The 26,246-nt window shown below is 43.6% G+C and overlaps 1 protein-coding gene across 5 annotated transcripts in view; it reads left to right on the top strand.

The window, feature by feature from the left end:
* Positions 1-25,943, top strand: part of LOC140524859 (golgin subfamily A member 3-like) — a 71,296-nt gene extending 45,353 nt beyond the window's left edge. For all 5 annotated transcript variants that reach the window (XM_072639721.1, XM_072639719.1, XM_072639718.1 and 2 more), the window contains 6 exons: positions 15,373-15,573; positions 19,107-19,223; positions 19,513-19,652; positions 20,542-20,635; positions 21,469-21,629; positions 25,581-25,943. In XM_072639721.1, coding sequence (XP_072495822.1) covers positions 15,373-15,573; positions 19,107-19,223; positions 19,513-19,652; positions 20,542-20,635; positions 21,469-21,629; positions 25,581-25,677 — 810 coding nt within the window. In that variant the 3' untranslated portion in view covers positions 25,678-25,943. The remainder of the gene's footprint in view (positions 1-15,372; positions 15,574-19,106; positions 19,224-19,512; positions 19,653-20,541; positions 20,636-21,468; positions 21,630-25,580) is intronic.
* Positions 25,944-26,246: the final 303 nt, after the last annotated feature.

Here is a 26,246-nt window from a genome sequence, read left to right as displayed (position 1 = left end):
GAAGGTGGCAGAATTTAGGTGGCGAAGAGTGATGTTTACATGGCAAGGAGGGAAGTCAGAGAGCATCTTAACTGAATAGAAGAGGGGCACCGAGGTGAGCTTAGGAGAGGGACCATAGGTACGGGGACCAGTAAGAGAATGATATGAGGGGCCTGCGCCAGAGGTTAGGGTTCCTAGGTAAGAGCTCTAGTGAGGCTTGGGTAGTGGGCAGAATGGGGCTGGATTTAGGCCAGCTAGATATTGCATGCTGTACCCCAGAGTAGTATTAGTCATGGTCCCCAGTGAGCCCCTTTGGTGGATTAACTTACACATATCAGGGAAAATGTGTTTATGTTAGGCATTGAAGGAGAAAGTGAAGTGGTAGGGGTGGTCTCCCTAAGATGGAATTGCATTATTGAGGAGAAATGGGGATGAATAGCCTGCTGTCTTTGCTTCCCTGCAGCCTTCACATGTGCCAATCAACTACTCAATCACAGAATTCCCTAGAAAAAGAACCCAGGCAGGAGGCTCATCTCCTCAAACTTGTGACTTTTCAGGGCTGAACACCATCTTTGAGATCACCCTCTTTGTCAAATGCTCCAACAGAGTCAGTTGCCATGGAGGTACTTCCTTCACTTCAGTCCACCAGCCAACATGTTCCCACTGAGACAACTGGCCAGTAAATCAAGACACCCTCACACACAATCAACCTCTTCTTCAACGAGAACCCCTGCTGTACCCAAGACATCTGCAGGAGGGAACATGGCAACCAGGAGTCTGTTGTTCACCTTGACTTCAGATGAAACAACAACTACCTCTGAGTCAAGCACTCCATTACAGACCAGTGTCCCTGGGAGAATTCCTTCTCTTCTCCCAATCATCCTGTCTAAAGCACGTACAATTACCATGGAGAAAACCAGTATGGGATCAATATTTATGACAATTCGACCAGATATCCTCTGCACAACTGCCTCAGCTTTAGGGATGGGCACCAGTCCTCCTGCCTCCATGTCCTTCTCTCTTTCAACTTTCCATGGCAAAGAACCAGGAGAAAACCCAGCACTGAATCCAGTACAAGCTGAGGTCACTACCCCACCGAAGTCAGACTCCTAGACTTGAAGAGAGTCTGGCTCAGCTGCCCAGCACCATCGTGCTATAAGGATCATCCCAACACATGTTCTTCCTTGGCACCTACCAAGGGATATCTGGGCCTATAACACTGTCTGTTTTCTTTCTGGAATGTACACTCAAACACCACACAACTCTCAAATATCAAACACATTCAGAGGGATCCCCAACTTTTACCAGGCCAGAGACAACATCCACTGTTGGCTCCCATGATGTAAGACAAGGAGCCAACCTTTCTCAAACTATCCCCTCTCCTCTCACGACAAGAGCCCTGACAACACAAACTCTACCTCCTACCTCTGAACAGAGGGAGACCTTGCATTCTGAGAGGGCAGCCAGATCAGTTGGACCAGTGACTGGAGAAACATCTTTTCCTCCTAGTGTTAGAAGAGATCCTAGATTTTTCATCACTCTTGCAAACAGACAGCTGGCTAGTTATATGGCTTCCATAAGCACCCCTTCATTTGAGATGAGTCGGGGATGGAGAGCAATGGTGCCAGGGCATCTTTTCCTGCTGAGACCTCAGCTGACCTCAAGGCAAGTCATGCTGGAGTGTCTAGCACCAGGCCAGATGGCAATTCCACTCTACAGTACACCCTCCTTTCCTGGGGTTCAGGCTTGGAGCAAAAACAGTCTTGTGTCCTGTATCAACAGTGGCAAGTCATGCTACTTTTAGCAGCAGTAGCTCTGTGACTCATATAGGAGAAAGAACTGACAGCACCTCATCTTCTGCTACATCTGAAGTCATATCTCTTGCCATGACTGGAATGGCAAACATCTTTACTTGGCCAACAATTCACCATTCTGCTTGCACTTATGGACTCATATTACTAGGACTTGAAGGGAATTTAGTTGTCTAGTACAAATATTTTAAAGTAGAGAAAACTCTAAAGTAGATGTGAACCTTTGACCAAAGCCTCACAAGGATAAGCGTTAGCAGTGTAGATTGAATCATATTCCTTTGACATACTTCCTGAAATGTGGTACCCAGATTTTCCTGTCTAATTGCTTTCTCCAGTGAAGCCTGTAGGGTAATAGCAACTTTGGAGAATTGTGGGTAAGGGCTTGGGCAAGTATCAATCAGTCAGTTAATCTGAGCTTAATTTTCATTTGTTATCTTTTTGCAAGAGAGTTGGGGTTAAGTGTCTTTGCCAGGGTCACATGGCCAGTGTCAAATATCTGAGGCTGGATTTCACTCAGGTCGTCCTGATTTCAGAACCAGTGCTCTATCCCACTGAACAATCTAGCTGCCCCCGGGTCTAACTGTCTATCCTAATTCATTCCTCTGCCACAGATATCAATAAAATTGCAAGTAAGGATCAGTACCTTCTCCTCTTATCTCTGTTCTGCAAGTCGTCCTGGGATCTGCATGAGTCAAAAATGAATCTTGTCATGGGATTGGTTCACTTACATGGGCCTCACAGACAAACGTGGCCACACTAAGGTTAGCATAGCAGTGTATAGCAGTCTCTGATGGAATCCTTACACCATAGGTAAGGCTTATCCAGGAACTGAAGCTGAACTAATGAATGCAGGGGAAAGTGAGGCAGTGGTTTGGGAGATGTCTTGAATATAGAAGGCGCCATGTTAAGAGGCAATAAAAATCTGTCTAAATGAGACCAAAATTTGTCCTTCAACACTTAGGCACACTTCAACCAACTGCCAACTCCAACTAACTTACATGAGCACAGAATTCTCCAACTCAAGAATAGTGACATTGGATAATGTCAGTGGATCCGACTTAGGAAGAGACTAAACAGGGTCCACCAGCATCCCCAAGATTGTCTCTATTGAGAGAGATACCATTTCTGTCACAGCAACAGAGATGATCATCATAGAGACAACTCCAGGTACAAGAGCCATTGAAGCTCCACCTTCTCACTGTGGCCACCATCACAATTGGTTTCAGGCCTACAAAACAGAGAATAATCATGTACTCTTTCACAGAAGCCTCAATATCACATGAAACATTGGCTGGAGATGCCTTGGGCTTGCTGAAAGCCCAATACTTTCCTTGCCTCCAATAGAGGCCATAGTCAGCTCAATCTCCAGCAGTCCTTTTAAAGATAAGTAGAGCCAGGACAATGTTTTCTGCATTCCCTTTGGACATGCTTCTATCAGAAATATCCCCTAGGAAGAGTCCCACTACCACCCAGGCTCCATGGCCCACTGGATTTGATTCTACCCATGTCTCTGTCTGAATAACAGGAATTGAAATCAGGCCCATTTTTTTCTCTACCTTCAAATCCTACATCCATCAGTGCCATGGGAGTTGGGCCAAACCCAGATATGTCTATGATGTGAATCACCCCAGAAAAGTAGGATGCCTGCCCTAGACAGTAACACAGTCATGGTCAGTGCCCTGTCCTCCATTGCTCCCAGAATCATGCCAACATCTCCTGGAAGAGACACACGAACTTTCTTGGTGTCTATAGAAAAGTCAATGGAGTGTAAAAGAGTGGGCAACAATTTCCTATAGACCACATGATACTCTAAGACAAGCAGCCCACAGGTCAAGGAGTAACTTGAATGGCTTTATATGATCTCCAACTCTTGTCTGCCCAGCCTCAGTGAAGAGACCAGTTACTCCAGGACTTTCTTTTCACTCTCTGAAAGAAGTGTGATGAGCTCAGAGAATCCCACTTGTATCACTTGCGACTGAACCTACATAGCCCACAGCTTTTGAGAAGTATACTGTTTCTGTTACACCAGTGGCTACATGCAGTGCTGATTCTGCCTTCTCCACCAGGACCCTAGCGTGAGAGCTACTCCAACAGGCCACACAGCTCTCTCAGAGCCCAGTGAAATTGCATCAGGGATGTCTCTCCTGATGAGCTGAGAGCTGGCCTCTTGACAAGTCCTGTGGGAGGATGAGGTAAATACCTGATAAATCGGAGATTATCAATAAAAGAAGGACACTAGAATTAATAGTGATCCCTTAAGAATCAAGGTTATCATGTCTATTAAGATCACACCTTCCTATAGACAGGAAAGGAATACCTTTCTACAGGAAGGGGGGAATCTTAACAGGGGCTTGAAGGAAGTTAGTAAAATGAGGAGGGAAAGGACTCCAGGGATGGAAGACAGTCGGCGAAAATGTGCTAAGTTGGGAGATGGTGAGGCAATGCAAGGAAGAGCAAGAAGGCCAGTGTCACTACAAGAGGATTGGCAAATAAAAGGGGGGGCAGCCTGTGAATGACTCTGAATGCCAACCAGCACTTTCTATTTGATTCTTGAGGGTAACAGAAAGCCATTGTATTTCATTCAATGGTAAAATGGCATGGGGAGACCTGGGCTTTAGGAAAATCATTTTGGCGGCTGAGTGGAGGATGGACAAGAGTGTCTTATGACAAGAAAACCCACCAGAAGGCTAATGCAATAGTCCAGGAATGAGGTAATGTGGGCTTGCACCAGGATGATGATAGGGTCACAGGAGTGAAGGAGCATATAGCAGAGGTGTCAGGAGAGCAAAATCTGTATTCCTTTTCACCAGATTAGACATGGGATTGGGAGTGAAAGAGAGTAATCTTGAACTGTGAGCCTGGGTGATTAGGAAGATGGTGATAGCCTGAAATTGAGAAACTGAGATAAAATGAAGGTTTACAGGGAGGGGCAATGAGTAGAATTTTGGATGTGTTGCATTTCAGATGTGTACAAGACACCAAGTTCAAGATTTCTAACAGGCACTTGTCCAACAGGACAGATTTCACACCCCCTGAAGGAGGCACTCCCTCTGTTGCACCAATGAATGACTTCAGAACTAGGTGACAGTGGACATTGACATGGCAGTTTGGCCTCTAGTAGCACATCAGTGTGGGAGACCATCAGATCATGTAGCACTGCAGCATCACAGGCTGGCACACTCATCCCAGGGATGTTTCTTCTGGCTGAGAGTACAGCTCACTACATCTCAACTCCTTTGTGAGGGTCTAGGGCAGAGTTAGCTGGCTACAGTACTCCTTGCCACTCTCCAAGTACGTCCGGGGTCAGGCTTGAAGGAGAATCAGACTCATCCTTGGTATTCACTTCACCAGCACCTGCTATCTCCATCACCAGCATTGCTGGGGCTCTGCCTGAAATAAAAACAGAGGTTCCCTGGTTCTTGACCTCTACTGAAGCCACATATGTCAACAGGATTGGTAGATATTATGTCTACTTTGCCCCAGACCTTCTCTCCTTTGTCTACAGTCACCATCTCTGAGGATACTTACAAGTCTAAGGCTATGAGCTTAAATATTCCTGGAACTGAAAGCCCAAGTGTCATCCTCAGCAGCAGGGTCACAGATATGGTGTCTTTTTATCTCGAGTCCCCTCCCAACCAAGAGCTTCTGGGTACAGTGGGAGAAAGTAGCACAGGTGCTTCACTGATCACTCCTTTACCTGTATCTCCTATGTCCTCAGCTGCTTTTATGGGAGAAGTACCAAGGGGGTTAGGTACCACTCGTGGCTTACTTCCACTGGTGATTGCAACAAAAAATCTCCAGTCTCCATTGAAGAAGAAGGCTGGGGATATCGCTATGACTCTTACAGGGCACAGCACAGAATCTCAAGTGAACTCAGCACTGCTTCTTACTACCAGCACCACTTGCATGGTTTTCCCTGGACAAAGCACAGTTTCCCCCTCATCTACTGAAGCTGAAGCCAGTTATCTCACCACGGTGAACATCAGCTCAACTGTCCCAAGGCCGGATATCACCTTTATCACCAAAATCCCAGATATTGGCCCTCTCTGTCCTGTGGTCACTCTCAGCCCCGAGATTCCAAGTAGAGTGTCAGACAAAAGCACAACTGAACCATAGACTACCACTTCTACTGAAGATCAACTGTTCTCAAACACTAATCCTGGAGGTTCATTGATCACCATGGCAGGCTCAACTTTTGTGGTGACTGATGCTCATATTGTTTCACAAGCAGACAGAAGGGAGCTCAGAGGTTCCTCTGACTACAGAGAGCATGATTACATGCAGGACAATAACAAGTATCAACTCAATTCCTCCAGGGCTCAACACAGCAGCTGAATTGAGCTCAGCCATACCTCCTCCTACAATTGCAGAGGAGACTCCAAAAAGTACTGAGGCCATTCTGACTGCCAGAGATATATACCCTTCTTCCACTTGGCAGTGGGTAGGAGGGGGAACTACAGTGACTCCTGTCCATATGAGATGAGGTTCAAGTGTGTCTGCTGTGACCCAGACCATCCTCTTTGAAATTCAAAGTTCATTTAAAATCACCAAAGCCCCATGGGAGATTGACACAAAGCATCCATTGTCTTGTACTGCAATCAAGGTCACTAACACAGTTACTCTATCAGATTTCACTCTGATCTCAGGGCTGGAGGAGGACCAGGATTCCAAAGGTGCCATCTCACGGACACAACCCAGCAGGACCCATCCCACCTTGTTTTGCCCTTCAGAAAACCCCATAACACATGGCACTAGTCCTGTGGACACCCTCTGACCAAGCACTATCCACTGGGCCAAGGGAGCAATTGCTTGAAAGAGGCACCAGTGCTGCTAGTTTTCTTTTCAAAATGCTTGCTGAAGTCACTGTTCCAGCACCACAGAAAACTACCCACGGGCTTGAAAGTCAAAAGCATTTCTACCCTGGATGGTCAAACTGCCCTAGCAGTCCGCACTGGCCTTGTTGGGAACTTGATCTCTGCATTGTCAAAGGTCACAGCTTATATCAGCAAAGATAGGGAAACAGTGTGAAATGGAGCTCCTCAGGCAGCCAGCCTTCAAGGAATTTGCATCTAATGGGGGAGACAAGGCCTAGAAAGGAGTGGTAACCAGTGAGAGGCAACTGAGTGCCTCATCATGAAGGAATGGTACCTGGGGAACAAGTGGAGTACATGGACACATGACATTAGAGAAGTATGAGAGAGAGGATTGGGTCAAATTTCCAGACCTGGAGAGGATCTGGGGGATGAAAGTGTACCCGTGTACGGTAAAGGAGAGAGTGAGATGAAGCATGAGCTTGGATTCGATGAAAAAATATATGAGGAGAGTGATGCACCTATGGGGACCATGGTAGGCCAGGGCTGAATTTCTGGAGACTAAGCTTGAATCTTTCAAGACCAGTCTTTTGTGTGGGCATCAAGGAAGTAAGGAGGCTTGAAAAGAAATGGCTAGAGCATAGGTTCAAGGCCTGAGCAGGGCTGATGAGAGTGCTCTACGGGAGGAAGTGCCCATGATGTGCATGGGGGAGGAAAGTGTAGCTCAGGAGATTGGGTATTATCCCACTGAGAGAAAATGGATATCCCTGTGACAATAACACCAAACCTGCCCGCATAAACTAACCAACTCCTCTGCTTGTAGCATTCTCTTCCAGGAGCACATTTCATGGGCTTAGGGAGTCTGATGTTACCAGAAAATCAGCAGAGTCTACCAGCATCCCCATGATGAGCTCCACAGTCAGAGATTCTATTTCAAATCTCTGTAGGCTCAGCTACCGTTCTGTGTACACTTCTCATTGTGGCCATGATCACAAATGGGCTCAGATCTGAGACACCCAGTGGACCAGCGGATTTTCCCCAAAAAACTTCAGTTTCACCTAAGAGATCCTCCAGAGTGATCCTGATTTCTCCCATAAACCTCCCATGCTTCTTGACTCCAGTAGAGTCCACAGTCAGCCAAGGATCTAGAGAGCTTTGAAAGGCCACACTAGTGGCATGGGATACTCAGGCAGCAGCAGAGGCAGGTTCAGCTGCCTTGTCCTTCACTGCTCCCAGCACCATCCCAACAGATGGTGGAGGGGACACAAGCCCTTTCTTGGTGTCTACAGAAGGGCCAAAAGAAAGTCAGACAGTGTCCAGCACACTCCCAGAGAACACAGACACTTCTGCAAGCACTCACAGAGAACACATGCACTTCCAACTACATGAGTAAGCTACTACCCTGATAGAAGTTCCACTTCTTCTCTGCTCAGCCTAACTGAAGGACACAGTTACCCAGGACTTTGCCTTGAACCTCTTTGAGAAGCCTGAGGAATTAGGCTAGGAATGTGGCTAAATGCCCCACCTTATCGTTCATAAACTCTCTGATCATCCTCCTTTACATGGGAAGACACAAGATTAAATAGAAATTGACATATGAAGAACCACTTCAACAAGGTCCACAATCATTGAACTGTATGAATGTCAAGAACTGCTATAGAAATTTAACTGAATGCTCTGAAAGTCTAATGAACTCTTTATCCATTTAGAAGAGATATCAAAATTTATTTCCCTCCTTCCCTTGAAATATTAAGGGTCTATCAGTATGGAATATTGATTTAATGTAAAAACTTTTTGATGTATTGGCTAGTTGTGCTACACATTCTAAAATCTTTTATTTTAAAGGAAGTCTCTTCGTGGGAGATGGATATATTTGAAGATAAATATGTAAAAAACAAAATGTAAAGATATCTTTATAACTAATTAATGTAAAATTGAAGCAATTTAAAGGAGATATTATGCTTAATAACGTGCCAATGTATGAAACCATTTTAGAGAAAGACATGAATATATATATAAATGTAAATAGATCAGATCAACAGGAGAGAAAATGAAATACTTAGTCCCATCTTCATAAAAAAATTGAATAAGCTTTAAATGAGGTCCTTAAGTGCAACTCCCAGGATCACTTGCATTGACAAGTGAATACTACCAAACATTAATCTATTTAGCTCTAAAGATGCTCCCAAGAGTTGGTACTCTCCCACCTTGGCCAGCCATGGATCAAGCTATCTAAAACAGAATCCCCCTAAGTCTCTTTGGCAGTCTTACTGCACCTTCTTCCACACAACTGAGGCTCCTATTGAAACTCTACCTGTTGTATTCTTCCTTTGTTTGGGAAGGACTTGGACTCCAAGGCCTCTGAAGGACATCAGAGAAATGATAACGTGATTTGCACTAGACATTGTTTTGAGTGAGGGAGGGCTGTGCAAGGTCACCAGCCTCGTATTTTCCTCCTAAGCCTTCTGGATCCAGTGACAAGATATTAATCATGATAACTGGAGATGGGCCGGGATGCAGTGGGAGATGTTGTTTTTTTCTGCTAAGTCCTATTCTGGAATTCTCTTAGAGAGTGATTATGCATGTTTAATGAATAGAACTCTTTAAGAAATAATCAGGGAATGGCCATTGTAATGATCAAAAGAAAAAAATAAGAGTAAATACGACTGGAGGGAAAGAGCAACAGTGACTACTGATAATCATTTAAACCAAGAAGGTTCAGAAAAATATTAAGTGGAGTTTGGTCAGGGACATATTGGTGTGCCATGTATGAGTGTACTTGCTTTAAGGTTTGGGGAGAGAGAGAGAGAAAGACAGAGAGACAGAGACGGAAGGAAGGAAAGAAAGAAGAAAAGAAGGAAGAATTTAAGGAAGGAGGGAAGGAAGCAAGAAAAGAAGGAAAGTGAAAGAAAGACAGAAAGTAAGACAGACAGACAGACAGACAGACAGAAAGGAAGGAAGGAAGGAATAAAAAAGAGAGAAATGAAGAAAGAGGAAAAGAAAGAATGGAAGGAAGGAAGGAAGAAAGATAGAAAGACAGAACAAAAGAAAGAAAGAGAAAGAAAGAAAGAAATATAGCCAATTAACCCCACGTTTATTGGTGGCCCTCTGGCCATTCAAATTTACCTTCCTTTGGAGAGGAGAAGGTAGGGGTCTACAAAATCGAAAAGATGAACTGAGGTACCCAGCTAGCTGCATCCCTATTCAAGCATCTACGTCTACTCATAGGTCTGTGTTTGTCCTTAGTTTTTGAAGAAGACCATGTCATCAGAGTAAAGTTGACATGACTTGCAGTTCACTATGTTTTGAGCGAGGTTAGGGCGTACCGCCTCACCAACCTCCCTTTCTCCTGCTGAGCCTTCTGGGTCCAGTGACCAAATGTTCATCAGGATGACTGGAGATGACCCAGCATGTAATGGGTGATGCACTGGGAAAACAAAAAAAGACCAAAGACATTGCCTGCCATGAATGTAGCTCACATTCTACCAGAGGAGACTACATGCAAATAACGATATGCAAAGCAAACTATATAGAGGATAAATAAGGAATGAAAAGAGAAGCACCCTGATTAAGAGAGGTCTGACCAGGGAATCATCCCTGAGTCCCCATTTCCAAATGTGAGCTTCTTCCAACCTCCTCTAGCACCTTTGTCTAGTGATGGTTGTGTTCCTGATGAGGATACTGCTGCTGCAGAACCCTGCTTGGGTACCCCTGAGGGGGTCAACAAGTTGGACTCAAGGGAGGTGTACAGAGATTGTCATCATGCCTTAGGAGGGTTAGGACATGGGAAAATCTGACCAGATCTGACCTGTCTTCGGTGGTCCTAGAGAATTCAACTGGGGGCTCAGTTGACTGAGGGAACCCTGGGGGTGAGGAAGGAAGCTCCTGTGTGGCCAGGTCCCTGGGGTTGGTAGTTGTGGTTGACTGGGGACACTGGGGCTGGTTCAGTGAAGTCCATTGGACTGGGTGGGGCAGAACTGTCTCCAATCCATTCAAGGGGTAGGAGTGATTAGATCAGTTAAGATGCCCCATCCTTAGAACTGAGGGGGTGGGGCTCAAGGGCATATAGGCTCTGGCATTCCAGTGCCTAGGTTGAGCCTGTGTCTTGGGGAACTTGGAACGTTCGTTGGTTGCCTGGTTCCCGTTTGTGCACGGTTCACTGGGAGCCCTCAGTTGTCTTCAGGATCCACAGAGGAGGTGGATTGGAGGTCCTTCAAGTACCCTGGTGACCCTGAAGCTGCCAAGGGGGCCGGAGACTGAGTGGGAGCACAAGCCTTAGTGGGAGGCAGTGTGCTTCCAGGGTGTTATGTGGTGGGGGATGGGAAATTTGGGGGCGTTACAGTGGGAGGAGGGGTGGTGGGGGGCCAATTGGTGGGACAAGGGGCCAGGAGAGTGGCCAACACTAGTCTGGGAGCTGCTGTGCGCTTTGGCTGTCGTGCTGCTGGTCGGCTGTGCCGTGCACATCTGGAAACAGTGTAGCGGGGCGTTCTGCCATGGCATCGCTGGACACAGCAGCTACCTTGCCTGGCCCAGTGCCCTCCATCCCTGGCACTCAGGGAACACAGATCGGGTGAGACCATGGAGGTCCCAGGGACCTACCTTCCCCCTTCCCCAGTGTAGCGCCCTTAGTACAGCAGATTGCCAGTGGCTCAACACTCAGAATCACAAGGACTTTCCTGCCTTTCTTGTCTCCTTGCCTCGGGGGTCACTTGAGAGGCCCTCACCCTGGTCCCTGGGCCTGCTTCAGCCCAGGCCTGCCTGGTTCTCTTCAGCTGTCCCAGAAGCGGCGAGGCAACCTCCCGGGTGGGAGGACCCATCTCCCCCTTCCAACCTGGTACGGGCCCCTGAGATCTCTCAGCCACCATTTCCTAGTATGTCAAAGAAAAATCTGTTCAAAAACAGTCATAGCTTCTAAGTGCTAGGAATATGTGGAGGAAAGAAGGAGATTAGCTCCAGAAAATGCTGTGTAAACCTTAAAGCAGCATGTAAGTGCTGTTAGAAACTTTTCATTATAGAAGCAATAATAGCCAGGTTGAAATCCTGCACTGGACTCTTCGTTGCTATGTGACCTTGGGCAAGTCATTGTGTTGAGGTTTGGGGGTGGTCGGAACCTGAAATAGCAAACCCCTGCCCTTCCCAGATAAACTGAACCAAGCCTTCTTTGACAGCCAGAGAAAAAGTTGATTATAGGTCTTCCATTTGGGGTAGACTGGTTAAGGACATGTACATTTGTGACTTACACATGGACCAGTTAGAAACTGAACCCTGGTGATAAGGTCCAGATGGAATCTGAGCACTATCATGGAGGCAAGTTGGGTCTTATATTCAGAAAGACTGTGGTAGGGATCTAGGCATGCTCCAGTAGTCTGGGGTGAGTGGAGAATGGATTTATGGAGGGTCTTGAAGGGCGTGACCAATAAGTTGGCATCAGGACAGCAGAAACCAATAAAAAAGCATTTTGCTAGCATGAAGAATGGGCAGTAGTTGAAGGTTCCCTGGAGGTAAGACAATGGAGGGCTAGGCTTGTAAGGGTAGCTGACATTTGGGCCCAGGGATAACGGGCCCAGCCCATTGATGACCTCAGCCAAACACCAGCTTCTGAGGCAAGACCATGAGAAATAACTTATTCACACTCTGGAGGGGTGAATAGAACAGCCTCCAGAAACAAAAGTAAGCCTTAAAAACCTTTACCTGACTACAAAGTCTGTCCCCTAGGACCTCATTGACTAGGTAATACAGGGTGTATAGTTTCCAATACCATGTTCTCCCTTCCCATACCTGTAGGTATGGGATGACCGTGAAAATGAACCTTTAGCTTTCCTAGAAGAGAAATCAACATTTGTTAGCTTCTTATTCATGAGAATTCCAAGCTACACTTCACATTTATTCTACTTAGCTGCCTTCTAACCTCAAAACAAGTTCCAGACCAGTTGGACCTTTGCTTTGTGTGTTACCTTCTCTGTGAAACATAACTCCTTCCTTATGTCTCCCATTCTACTGATGGCTATTCTGAACTTAGGGAAATGATTTCTCCATGATATTGCTCAAATTTCCCTCTTCCTCTGCTAGAAAATAATCTAGCACTAATTCACTTTGATAGTGTCTCCTACAGTTAGTTTATTTTCCTGTATTTCTTGCAAGTCAAAACTCTCTGGCCTGTATGGATCCCTTTTGGTTTCATTTCATATATTACGTAATTTCTGTGGAGAGAAAAATTGTACTCATTCCTCCCAATTCATCCTCTTTTATGTATTCAAATCTTTTTTCCACATCTGTCTCCATTCTGATGAATGCTATCTCACTCTCTTTTCCATACACAACCTTCCTTCCATCCATCTCCCTTTTAAGCAAGAATAGATTGTTCTCAACAAATATAGAAAGAGGGAAAGAGAAGATGATGATCAACGCATTAATAAGTCAAAGGGGCAGTCCCTTTGGTAAGGACAGATATAGAGACCCAAAAGAAAAAGATAAAATATAATTGCACATTTAGAAGTCTCATCTCACACAGCAGTCTAGGGGTTGGGGGAGACACAGTCTGAGGCAGATTTCTGATCTGCATGCTCATCTAAGTCATCTTCAAAAAAGGAACTTCTTGCCGTCTTTATGTAGAAATCTTCTATCTTTTGTCAATTCTGCTACAAACTTGATCTTGACACAATTTAAAATTACCATGCAGCCTTCATACCCTTATTTTTCTTATGGAAGTGTATGCTATTTCTCCTGTTTGGTGACCCAAATACAGAAAAATGAATCTTTCTAAAGGATGCTTTTCTTGTTCTTCCACCAAAACAAAATTTTCTTAAGACTCAATTTCCTCATTCATGGTACTCCAATGCCAAATGTCAAAGTACCAAATCTTGTATGATTTTCAAAATCTCTCCACCAAATAAGGATTTCCCCGAGAACTTTCCAAACCTAACAAATTATGAAATTTCTCTTCCCCCAAAATCAGGCTTTTTAGATAGACTGTGTCCATCCCCCCGTCACCACCTAGTCCAGTGTTTTCTGTAACGACTAAAAGGCCCCTTCATCTTTTTATAACCAAGCTTGGAGGAGTGTGTGTAACATTTATCCCTCCTTGAACATGAACTGCTTCTGATTCCTGCCTCCACCTCTCTCTCTTCAATGAGAAGCACCCCCTTCTCCTAGCCCTTCCCCGTTCAATTTTCCAACAGTGTGAGATGGATTTCTATACATAACTGAGTTATTCCTTCTGGTGCCATTCCTTGCTTGAGTCAGTACAGAGGAGAATAAGGTTCACGGTGAAGGTTCAAGATTAAGGTTTCCCACCTCCTCCATCTTCCCCTCAACTGTTATAGTTCATTCTTTATTCTTTGTTGTGAGATAATTTACCTCATTGTACCTTTCCCTTTCCCTTTCTCCCAGTGTATTCCTTTTTCTAACCCTTTAATTCTTATTCCTTTAGAAATCATTGGTTGGTTTTGGGGACCTTTTCTCCTCCATCCAAAGAACCCTTTGTGAATACCAGTATTCTTCCAGTGTTGATGTATGGCTACAATACAGAGAGCACAGTAGAGTCCACAGCCTGAAAACATAGAGAGCAATAGGGTAGGAAAGTGGGAAGCAGCTTTCCCACAGATCAGCCACAAAGAAGTGTGACTGGCAACTGCTATGGCCATGTAGTGAAGCTCGCATGGGCACAATCCAATGGGTCCACCTGTGTCCTCATGGTGTCAGGAGAAAGAGAATAAAACCCTTTTCATGTTGGAGTCAGACTCTGGCAGACCTGTGTGTGGATAGATATGAAATCATTTCTTCATCACTCGAAGTCCAGGGTTCTATATTTTGTTCAACCAAGCTGCCCCAGGAACACCTAAGTTCCAATCTTACCTCAGACACTTCCTGGTTGTGTGAACTTGAGGAAGTCACTTCACTGCTGTATTCCGCAGAAAATTCTGTAATACACATTTCCAGTGAGCTCGACCTAGCTCATATACATGCAATTCTCTACACTGACAAGACCAGATTTAGTGTGAGAAAACCAGAAAATTAGGCATGAGATGTGTACTCCTAAGACATGATAGTCAGCACTCAAATATTTGTCTGTTTTTGGTTTGTGTTTTAAACATTGTTTGCCTGAAAGTTGGGTTAAAAGAGGCAAACAGGCTAGGTGGCATTTAATTCACATTGTTTCTTCCCTTCAGGCTGGCCAAAGATAGAGAACATGCATATCTAAGGAGCAGGAATGTAAATTCGGATTGTGTGCTCAAAAGAATGAGAAGGCTTTAACACATGCTAGAACAATCCTGATGCAGGACTCAGATTTATGATTTCCATAAATGTTTAACCATAATATGCAAAAGAATTTTCTTAACTGAATGAGTGGTAAATACAGTAAGACAAGAGAGGAGACAAACAATTAATTGAAATATGACCCAGGATATCTGTTTTCTTTACCATGAAAATGACATAACATAGCATATGTCCATGAAATATATATTTACGATAGTGCCTTCTCTTGAGGAGCTTTGTCCTTGGTAGTCATTAATAGCAGAATGCTCTGGTCTACTTCATCTTGCCTTGTTGACACAGTAAAGGGAATTCTGGGAGTAGAGAAGTAGAGAGTAGAGAAGAGATATCTGTGAGACCAAGGGGCTACCTCTAGTCAATTAGTTCAGGCTCTGCCCTTTCTCGAGGTTTACATGATATTAAATGATTAGCAATCAAACAGCAGCCCAAGAAAGGACAAGTGAACACTGGAATTGTTGTGTTGGATGGAGGTGACTTATGGAGTTGATTTCTCACAGGGAAAGGTGACTATGCCTCAGCGAGACTCGCTATTGGATGCCTTGCAGCAGAAGAACCTGGATCTCATGAGACAGATCACCCTGGTCCAGGACACTCTGCACATCCGGGAGCAGTCCTTCAGCGAGCTGCAGACCCAACATGAGGAGCTGCAGGGCAGGCTGGAAGAGTACCAGGAGAAAGTGATGGACCTGGAAGATGAGGTGGTTGTCTCTGCTGCTTCTTGGGGGAGATGTTAAGGGATGCTACAGAAACGGAGTGTGAGAAATGGCAGGAAAGATGGGCTGGTGACTGTGGGGACTGCAATAATGTACAGGCTAGTGATTGGGTTTTGTGATGGTTGAAGCTGGTTTCTTGGGATGTCGTGTTGAGTACAACTCTATGGATACAACTTCTGTACATCTGTCACATATTTTATTGGTGTGGTCTATTTCCTGGAACATTACTCTGCCTGATAAGTATTCATCAAAATATTTTACTCACTAAAGTGTCCAACTAGCTCAGATCACAGGGAGCCTGTACCGTAATTTCTCCCCAGCTCCAAGAGCCAAGAGGCTTCAAAAGGCAAATACAGCGCCTGAAGGATATCAATAAGAATTTGACTCTGCAATTACATCAGGAGCAGGAAAAGGTTAACATTTTGGAACAGGCCAATGAAGCCTTCAGGAGAAAAACAATGTCTTGGAAATGACTTCAATGAAGAGAGAAGCCGATTTAGTAGAGTTGAACCTGAAGGTATTTGGAGCTTTATGCTAGTGGGTTGGTTCACCTGGATCTTCAAATCAAAACACATTTTTCTTTAAGAATAGTTTGGAGGGAAACAATTTGACTGTGAGGCATGAGTAGAATTACTATTTCTTCCTATCTATCCTTGTGGAGATAGAATTTCCACAGTGAAAACGAGAACGTTTTTCCTTGTTTCATAAGGTTATAGTATATATGGTAATTTTACTCAACAAGGTTTTATTAAGGCACAACTTTAACCTCCGGGACTAAATCAACAAGATGAGTGACTCATGAATTTGTTTCCTTCTTTGTTTCTTCTTCTTGTTCTTCTTTTTATTTTACTTAGAAAGGTGCTATTGTCTTGGCCATTGCTAAAGGTCTTTTCTTAGCTCCGTAGTTTGGAAATTTCTTCTGGGAAAAATTGCACTACACATATATTTTTTTTAAGTTTTTTTTATTAATTTTAGTTGTCAACATTCATTTCCACAATGTTTTGAGTTCCAAATTTTCTCCTCATCTCTCCCCTCCCCCATCCCATAATACTTGGTATTCTGATTGCCCTTTCCCTCAATATGCCCTCCCTTCTATCGCACCCCTCCCTTCACTTATCCCCATCTTCTCTCTTTTCTGGTAGGGCAAGATAGATTTCTATATAACATTAACTATATTTCTTATTTCCCAGTTATATGCCAAACAGTTCTCAACATTCCTTCCTAAAGCTTTGAGTTCCATCTTCTCTCCCTTCCTCCCTCCCCACCCATCCACACTGAGAAGGAAAGCAATTCAATATAGGCTATATGTGTATAGTTTTGCAAAAGACTTCCATAATAGTCATGCTGTGTAAGACTAACTATATTTCCCTCCATCCACCCTGCCCCCTATTTATTCTATTCTCTCTTTTGACCTTGTCTCTCCCCAAAAGAGTTTACTTCTAGTTACTCCCTCCTTCCATCTGCCCTTCCTTTTATCATCCCCCCACATATCCCCGCGCTCATTTGTCCCCCATTCTATCATCGCCCCACACCCCACTTATCACCTTCTCCTCTACTTTCCTGTAGTGTAAGATAGATTTTCATACCAAATTGAGGGAGCATGTTATTCCCTCCTGAAGCTTAATATAAAGAGAGTAAGCTTCACTTTTTCCCTCTCAACTTCCTCCCTTTTCTTCTCAATTGAAAAAATATATTTTTACCTCTTTTATGTGAGATAATTTCCCCCATATCATTTCTCCCTTTCTCCTCCCAATATATTCCTATCTCACCTCTTAATTTTATTTCTATAGATATCATCCCTTCTTATTCAATTCACCCTGTCTCTCTCTCTCTCTCTCTCTCTCTCTCTCTCTCTCTCTCTCTCTCTCTCTTTCTCTCTCTCTCTCACTCTCTCTCTCTCTCTCTCCAGACAAGTGTGAGTATGTGTGGCACAATCTGTACAACTACACAAATACTGAGAAAAGGCTCAAGAGTTACAAATATTATCTTTCCATGTAAGAATGTAATGATTTGAACTTTAGAATGTGCCTTGTGATTTCTGTTTTCTGTTTACCTTTGCATGTTTGTCTTGATTCCTGTGTTTAAAATTCAGATTTTCTATTCATTTCTGGTCTTTTCATCTAAAAGGCTTGAAAATCCTCTATTTCATTGAATACCCATTTTTTTCCACTGAAATATTATCCTCAGTTTTGCCCTTTAGGTGATTCTTGGTTTTAATCCTAATTCTCTTGAATTCTGGAATATTATATTCCAAGCCCTTTGATCCCTTAATGTAGAAGGTGTTAGATCTTCTGTTATGCTGACTGTATTTCCACCATACTCGAATTGTTTCTTTCTAGGTGCTTGCAACACTTTCTCCTCGACCTAGGAACTCTGAAATTTGGCTGAAGTATTCCTAGCAGTTTCTCTTTTCGGATCTCTTTCAGGAAGTGATTGGTGGTTTCTCTCAATTTTTTATTTTACCCTCTGGTTCTAGAATATCAAGGCAGTTTTCCTCGATAATTTCATGAAAAATGCTGTCTAGGCTCTTCTTTTGTTCATGCATTTCCGGTAGTCCATACGTTTTAAATTGTCTCTTCTGGATCTGTTTTCCAGGTCAGTTGTTTTTCCAGTGAGATATTTCAAATTATCTACTATTTTTTCATTCTTTTGGATTTGTTTTGTAATTTCTTGGTTTCCCATACACTCATTCACTTCCATCTGCTCCATTCTAATGATTATGCAACTATTTTCTTCAGTGAGCTTCTGAACCTCCTTTTCCATTAGGCTAATTCTGCTTTGTAAAGCATTCCACATTCCTTTCTCCTTGGCAAAGGAGCTTTTTCATGACCTTTGAAACTGTCTTTGTCATTTGTGGATTGAGCAATTTGGAAAATGCTGCAGCTGGTGGCTCCCTGAAACCTCTTCCATATCTCGTCCCTGCCCCATCATGCCGTCCACCCTGGGCTGTGTGCTACTCTGCATCTTCTGTGATAACACTTTCCTGGTGGCTTTCCCGGCTGTCTTGGGCTGCAATTCTCTGTCCTTTTATGGTTTCTGCTGCTCCAGAATTTGTTTAGTCATACTTGCAAGTATTTTATGGGCTATGTGGGGCGCTTCCACAGCTTCTTCTTTCTACTCTGTCATTTTGACTCTGCCCCCTATCACTCAGGCTGCCTTTATCAGGGACTTGGCCAGGGAGCCCACTAGAGACCATGCTTGCTTGAGAAGGCTAAGAAACACCACTAAATACTCCACATTCTGCAATCTCTGTAGTCCATTTTTACCTAGTTTCTCTGGAAAAGTATTTTAGTCTCTTCACAGAAACTCAAAACTCTGTGGCTTGCTTTTAAGTGGCACGTTGGAATGTGCATGGTCCTGCTTGGAGCTAGTGCCTAGAAGAGCATACAGCCCCCACTCTAAGGTCTGCTCTTGTGGCAATGCTGTCACCCAACACTAGTTCTACTTTTTACACTAACTGTGGTTTCCCAGACACTTGACAGGACAATGTGCCACCCCTCTGCCTTCCTGTTGTCTAGGTCAAGGTGGTTCTCCAGAAAAAAGTAGAGGAAGACCAGCAAATCAACCAGCGGATTCAGGCATTCATGAGGGCGTTAAAGACTGAGAAGGCCAATGTTCACAGCCTCAAGGAGCAGGTATGTGGTTGCTCAGGTGGATGTGGGTGGATGTGGCTACTCCTGCTGCCTCTGAATCTCAGAACAGCTCTCACCAGGGGCTATGTGGTTTTGGTCGTTGCCAGATGTGGAAAGACATATCACAGAGATGGTAGTGTCAAAGGCTTTCTCAGCATCTTTCAAGGAGTACTATTGAAAGGCCTTTTTGTCTACACCAGAAGTAAAAAGGTCTGCTTATTTGCCTGTTCATTTCACAGAAAATGCAACTTAATAGGCTTCTTGGCCTGACTCTTGCTTCCCCTTGCCACAGGTGGCAGCAAGTAATATCAAAGCCGTTCACAACAAGCTGCATTACAAAGCTGCCACCTTGGAACTCATTGAACTGAAGAAAGAACTGCAGGCCAAGGAGCAGCTGGCTAAGAATCTCCAGGCAGACACACATAGGCTGCTGTAAGTATTGCCCCACTGGGACTTGTCTGGGCTCCGACTCCAGAATTCAAATCTGGCTTCAGGCACTTAGTGCTCTAAACCTTCACCCTCTGTCTGTCTCAGCTGTCTCGACTCTTAAGATGGGGATGTTGATAGCATCTGTTCCAACAAGGTTGTTGTGACGATCATATGAGATGATCATTGTAAAGTCTTCTGCACAGTTCCTGGCCCATAGTAGGTGTTGAAGAAATGTAGCCATTCGTGGTATTATTATTATTACATTCCAGTATCTCCTGAGGTCCAGAAGCCAGAGACACAGGCACAATGTCTTTTCATGTCTGGGTCATTGCCAATGCAGTCTGGGTCATTACCAATGCAGTCTTTCCTGGTTAGACCATGTTTTCCCTTGGACTTGATCTCTAATCAGCACCGGGAGCATGGGTAGGAACAGGAGGGGCTCAGGTTCAGTTTGGCTCCCTTTCTAGGTCAACTTCGAAAAGAAGCTTTTAGCTGATGTAAGGGATAGGCAGTGTTTATGCCAGCATAAAAATGCCTTGGTGGCACACTTGAGGGTAACTAGAAAGGGTACAGTAAATCACCCTTGAAACACATATGGTGTCTGTGACTAGTGCAGACAGCACAAGGTGAGGATCATCAGGCAGATTTATCAGAAACATGTAGTTATCAAACATCTGTGCTTAAGTGTTTTTTTGGAGTCTGTGTGCTCATAAATCCCTAGTGCTCTGGAACATCACTGTACGTCTTGTATACATGACATTAAGAAAGATGCAAAATACAATACCAGGTGCCATCACTTCTAGACTGGACATAGATTGCTTTATAGCCAAAACCAGTTGCAGATCAGCATAGAAATGCCATTTTTACTTGATATTCTTCTGTCCATCCTTAGGACACAGGAGGAAAAACACCACCGGGAAGTGTCCCAGTTGAAGCTGGAGTTGGCAGAAGCTCAGGCTGAGCTGCAGCAAGGCAAGATGAGCAAGGTAATGCCCCCTGACCTGAGCTCCCTCATGGGGCAGAATACCCTCCCCAGGACAGGTCACGTGGTCATGCTGCAGAGCCTTAGCCAGCAGAATCATGTTCCCTCTGTAGCTGCCAGTTTGTAGTTAGTTAATGTCCCAAGAGGAAGAGGTGTTGTGATGGAAAGATCTTTAGGCCCCCAACAAGTGGCAGGTTCTGGAATTTATCCTGCTCAGGAGATCTGGAATGAAACCCAATCCAGAAAACTGCTCCTGAATGTTTCTGTTCAGAGGCCAGAGGTCCCAGGCATCCTTTGCTTTGGGCCATGGCACGCCCAAGGCTCACTCTGTATAGGGTCTTCCTGCTATGTCTTTAGAGGACTTCCATACGTTTGAGGATGATTGCTGTAATTCATCCATCTGAAATAAATGTCCCAGTAAAATAAAGGTGAAGCCTGATGACCCATTGTACAAGTAACAGTTGCTTATGATGCCAGAAGTGCTTCATGGAAAATCCTCATCTACTGGTTCATATCTAAGGGAGATGATATTGATGATCATGAGTTTGGCAAATTCATATAATCTCCATCAGTTCCCACATGTCAAGTGCTTTACAAACATGAAAATGCAATCCAAATATTAGCTACAACTTGGGGGCCATCAAAACACCAACATTGTACTTGCTGAGTTTGGGGGCCCTCCTGTCAATAACTGGGTAACATTGTGCACATTTAGAAAGCTTGGGTTTGCACACATGTACCATTATTTTATCTCTCTCCCTCCTTCACCCCTGCAGTTTTTCTCTGTGTCTCTAAACGGTAGGCACTAATAACACAAATAACACCTTTGTTTTTCAGAGGAAGGAACTGAAGGGAGAGATCAAATCCTTCCCTGTGACTCCCATTCAACTTCCATCCTGCCCTGTCCCTGCTTCCCTTCTAGAGGAGCTGCTCAATACCCAGCCCACTGTGAGCAAGGAGAAGCTCCACAGCCTGCACATCTCTCTCCACCAACTCAGGTAGGACCTTTTGTTTATCATTTATTATGGTATGTTTGGAACATCCTTTCATGTTACTTATGCCAAATGCACAACAAGTGGATCTGCCAACCTAAAAATCTCTTCCTGCCCTGTGACTGTGCCATGTTGCTTCCTCTCACAAGATAACAAAAGGTTCAGATTTGAACAGGATCACCTATGGACTCCGTCTGCCAACTCACACCTGAAGAAAATTCCCCTTGAACAGATCCCCAACATAGCGTGAGCCTCTAACCCAGGCCTTCCCCACCTGTGGTTCATGGGCCCTGTGCTACCTACCAGAGTATTTCAGGTTTGGCCACTGACAAATTTAGAGGAAAATGTGGAGAGGAAGTCCTTGGACTCATTGCATCCAGCTCCAGAGCCCGAGGGCCACAGGTTGCACAGACCTGCTCCAAACTCTACCAGGAGACCTCCCCTTGTGGGCAGCCCTGGCCAGAGTGGGATATCTCTAAGTGATTTTGTTTTTTCCACTCATCTATCCTTTATTGATACATACTGTGTGTGCACCTAGGATTGAGTATAGGAGATAGAACTTAGCAGAGTCTTACAAACAACTCTAGTATATAGACACACATAATACAGAAAGACAGGCACATTTAAGTTTTAGATTGATTCAAAGGAAGGGAGACTGAATTGGACCATTCTCAGAGGCGTTTTGGATTCTACTCTGCAGAGACTGCAGACAAGGGCTTCCAAGGCAAGGGGAACGGCATGAAAGAAGGCAACACTAAGCAGACTTAAGACTCTAGAGAAGACCAGCTGGCCTCTGATGCCAGGGGAGAGGCTATGTTAATCAGTAGCTAGACATAGAGACAGCTAGTTCACCCTCTCCCTCACCTGCTTGCCTTCTCTCTGAGACTGCTTTCTTCCTCTGTAGTGCAGGACCATTTTAAGCCATGTGAAATGCCTGATGGGGTCAAGAAGAGTAGGACACTACAGAACGTCACAACCCCACATCATCTGGTCAATATTCCTTGTTTTGACCAGTTTAGAGGATACCTTTACATTCTTTTCATTGGAATATCTTTGATTGTGAGGGAGGATGAACAGAAGAAAAGGCTCTCACTTTTAAATTTTAACTTAAATTCTTAAATTTAAATTTTAACTTAAATTTAAACTTCTTAAAAGATTTTATCTCAATGTGGAAATAGAGGATGAAGAAACAAGGATCGGGACTAGGGCTCCAGCTGTATAATCTACCTGAGAGCAGAGAGGCAGTCCCTCCTACTGCACTTTTGTTTTCTTTACTAAGGAGAATCCATTTTATACTGAAATAGCTGCTCAAAAGGAAGATGCGTCAGTTAAGAGAGGTACCTGATTGTCCTTGGCGACTTCAGGGCACGAGGCACAGTTGAGCTCTCAAGATGGGAAAAATAAGGCAGATGTCACTGGTGAGGCCACAAACTAGGATTTGGGGAAAATCATGGAGCACAGGAGAGGACCAAAGGAGGGCGAGTGTCCTGATCTTCTCAAAAGGGAAGAGAGCGAAGTCTGCACATGGAGAATAAGGAGGGTGACCTCTGTTGCTGAGAAATTATAGAGCATGTTATTTAGGGAGTGGCTAGAAAACTGCTAGAAAAGCAGGAAGTGTCAGCGCCTGGTGTTAGCTTTCCCAAAGTCACACACAGTGCATTTCATCTCCCTTCTTCTCAGGGTCATTAGACTGCTCAGGAAGGGGAATGCTGGAGCTATCCTTTCTCTAGATTGTAGCCAATCATTTGACCAAGTTTCCCATGCGGTCCTTTCCAAAATGAGTGAAGAAAGTGGCTAGAAAGTAATACGTTCAGATGGATTTACAAGGAGATGAAAGACAAGACTGAAGTCGTAGTCATACCTCAGTGACTTAGGCATAGATGGCATGTTTTTCCAAGACAGTTAACACTTCTAACAGTCAGATGCCAAAAGATCTCACATGGTAAAGTTATTAGGTCAAATCTAGTAAGATGAAATTATTTTTGGTCTCTTTAACTAAGAATTTGACAAACATCAACCAATATGACTATTTCTATCAACGATAGAATAAAGAGGAAAAAGAGAATTGTGTATGAAACATGAATCTCTATTATATGTAGTTTGGGTAATTTCAAAGTATGTATTTATTTTGTGTGGCTTACATATGTCTATGTCCCTTTTCTGAACTTGATTCTCTTCTTTGCTGGATGTTCTTAAATTTAAATTTAAATTAAATGTTTTGTAGCTCATTTTTTTTAATTTTTGGAATCAGTATCTTCTTGTTACACTTGCCCCCCAAATATTCATATCCTTCCTTCTAATCCACCCTGAAGAAAACGTAATCCGCCCCCATTCTAACAGACTAAGGTAATAGAAGAGAGGGGGGAATCACACATCTGTTATCACTAAAGACAGTATGATTCTGCAATTATAGTCTGTACCAAGAGGATGGAGGCCTGCTTCATTACTAGTCTTCTGGACTCATTGATTCATCATTGCATTGACCAGAGTCTCAAGTCTTTTGGAGGAATTTCTCTTTACCACATTGCTGTCAGTGTATGTAATTGTGCTTTAATCTGTCAGCTCATATGCCTTCCTAGATTTCACTTCCTTTTATAACTCCGTACTGTGCAGCAACACTCTCTTCCTTTCATATACCATGTTTTCAGTCATTCTCTAATGGATGAACACACCCTCAGTCTTCAGTTCTTTGCTGTAGCAACAAATGCTACCACAAATATTTTGCACGTATCTATTCTTCCCTTCTTCTTTGGTCTCTTTGGAGTATAAAATTATTTGCTAGAATAAAATAATTAAGGATCAAAAAATCTACTTCACTAACAAAGTAGGGGCAGGCATAATTAGGCAGAGATTTTCCTGAAAGAATCTGGCCTTTTAGTGCACTCCAAACTCCAGTTGAGTCAGTAGTGTAATATGGCAGACAAGAGAGCTAGAGCGATCTTTCCTGAAATAAGAAATGAACATACCCAGACCTAGGAAGGCAATCATCTCTCTGTACCTTGCCTCAGTAAGTACACATCCAAAAGGCAGTGTGAAGCTCATTGGTAAAGTAGAAAGTGTAGTCATAATGATTGGTGGTCTTCAGGCCCTGCCAGCTTATCTAGGGAGGACGAGGGCATGATTAGCTAGGGAAAGAGGATATCTGCAGGAATTGTGGCAGTTTTCAAGTATTTGAAAGGCAGTCACATGGAAGAAAGCTGAGTCCCATGTGTCAGAATGCCAAACAGTGGAATTAGCAAATCACCAGAATTCCAGGTGACACAAAGGGGAATAGGTTTTCTCAAGAGGTGATCAGTTCTCTATCCCAGCAAGTCTTTTTGGAGAAGATATCTAACAGGCCCTAAGGATATTTGCTTTTGGGGGTTCTTTGTCGAAGTTTGGGTTGGCATGTGTGGATGCCTACGTCCTCAGAACTCATAATTTCTGGGGGGGTTTCAAGAGATGATTTTTGATGTATGTGTTCTTGATTGTCTGTGGATAGATCACCTTTGATCCATTAGGGGATGAGTGATTCCTTTGAATATTTCTACGATTGCAAGACATCCTAATTTGACAGATTACGTTTAATGGAGCTATTTAGTCTCTGCTGATTTTGATTCTCTTGGTTATTGGTGAAGAGATAAGGGTGTTTTGCTCTTTTTTTATCTAATTCTATCATATGTTCCTCTTCTCAACAGATAAAAATTCTTGAAGTATGATTTCATTTTCATCGAACTTTGGGTTTCCTTAAGGGCTTAACTGTACGATCTTGCTGCAATTGATGTTAATATATAGTATAAGGTTGAGAACCCAAGTTTATATTCAGCCACATCCAGTTGTTAACGAGGACTTTCTGTTTGCTTTGGAAACTAATATTTCAAATAATTGCGATAGAAAATTATTATAGCTCTTTCTGTTGTTCCCGGGGTTCATTTTACACAGTATTTATTCCTTCGACCTGTTTCCTTTTCTTAAAAGGCAACAAATGGATAGTCTTCAACACCACATGGAAGATCAAACGATCAAAATACATGAATCGATGCCTTCATGGACTCATCGATGGACTGTCACTTAATGGACCTCTCCATTACCTTCCCATCTGCTGCTTCTAGGAAACTCGTAAATTTCATCTTTGCCTGAACCACCCTGTCAACACCCAGCCAGCAGTGAAGCAACGACCCTATATCTGAATAAGCTTTATTTTCCTCCAGAGAAGAGAACATTTCTTTGGGACATTTTACTTTATTGTTCAAATACATACATTGTATATAGTTGGTTGTGTAAAAACAGTAAAATTATAACGATTTAATTGTTGCAAAATCCCATTTTGCAATTTCAGAATTCTTGGATTGTCTTTCTTTTTCTTTTGGCTCATTGTCATGTTTAAGGTTGCTGCTAGAATATCTGGTATAAAGAGATTTAGGGAAGTTGACATGTACTGGTAAGGTTTTTAGAAAAATGATTGGTTTTTTTTAGTATACCTTTCCAACACAAAAGTGCCTACATGACAGGGTTTTATTTTGTTTCCATCACCTTTCTTTCTCAACTATTTGCAAAGGAACATTGCTTCTCTTTCAGTGGGACAAACCTTCCTCTCTCTAGCTGACGCACCAAAGTTCCTAAGTAGCAGTTGGGGTACCTGTC

Source organism: Notamacropus eugenii, chromosome 2 (assembly GCF_028372415.1).
Source record: "Notamacropus eugenii isolate mMacEug1 chromosome 2, mMacEug1.pri_v2, whole genome shotgun sequence".
NCBI classification, from domain to species: domain Eukaryota; kingdom Metazoa; phylum Chordata; class Mammalia; order Diprotodontia; family Macropodidae; genus Notamacropus; species Notamacropus eugenii.
The sequence above is the reverse complement of the archived record's forward strand: the minus strand, read 5'-3'. Positions and strand labels throughout refer to the sequence as shown.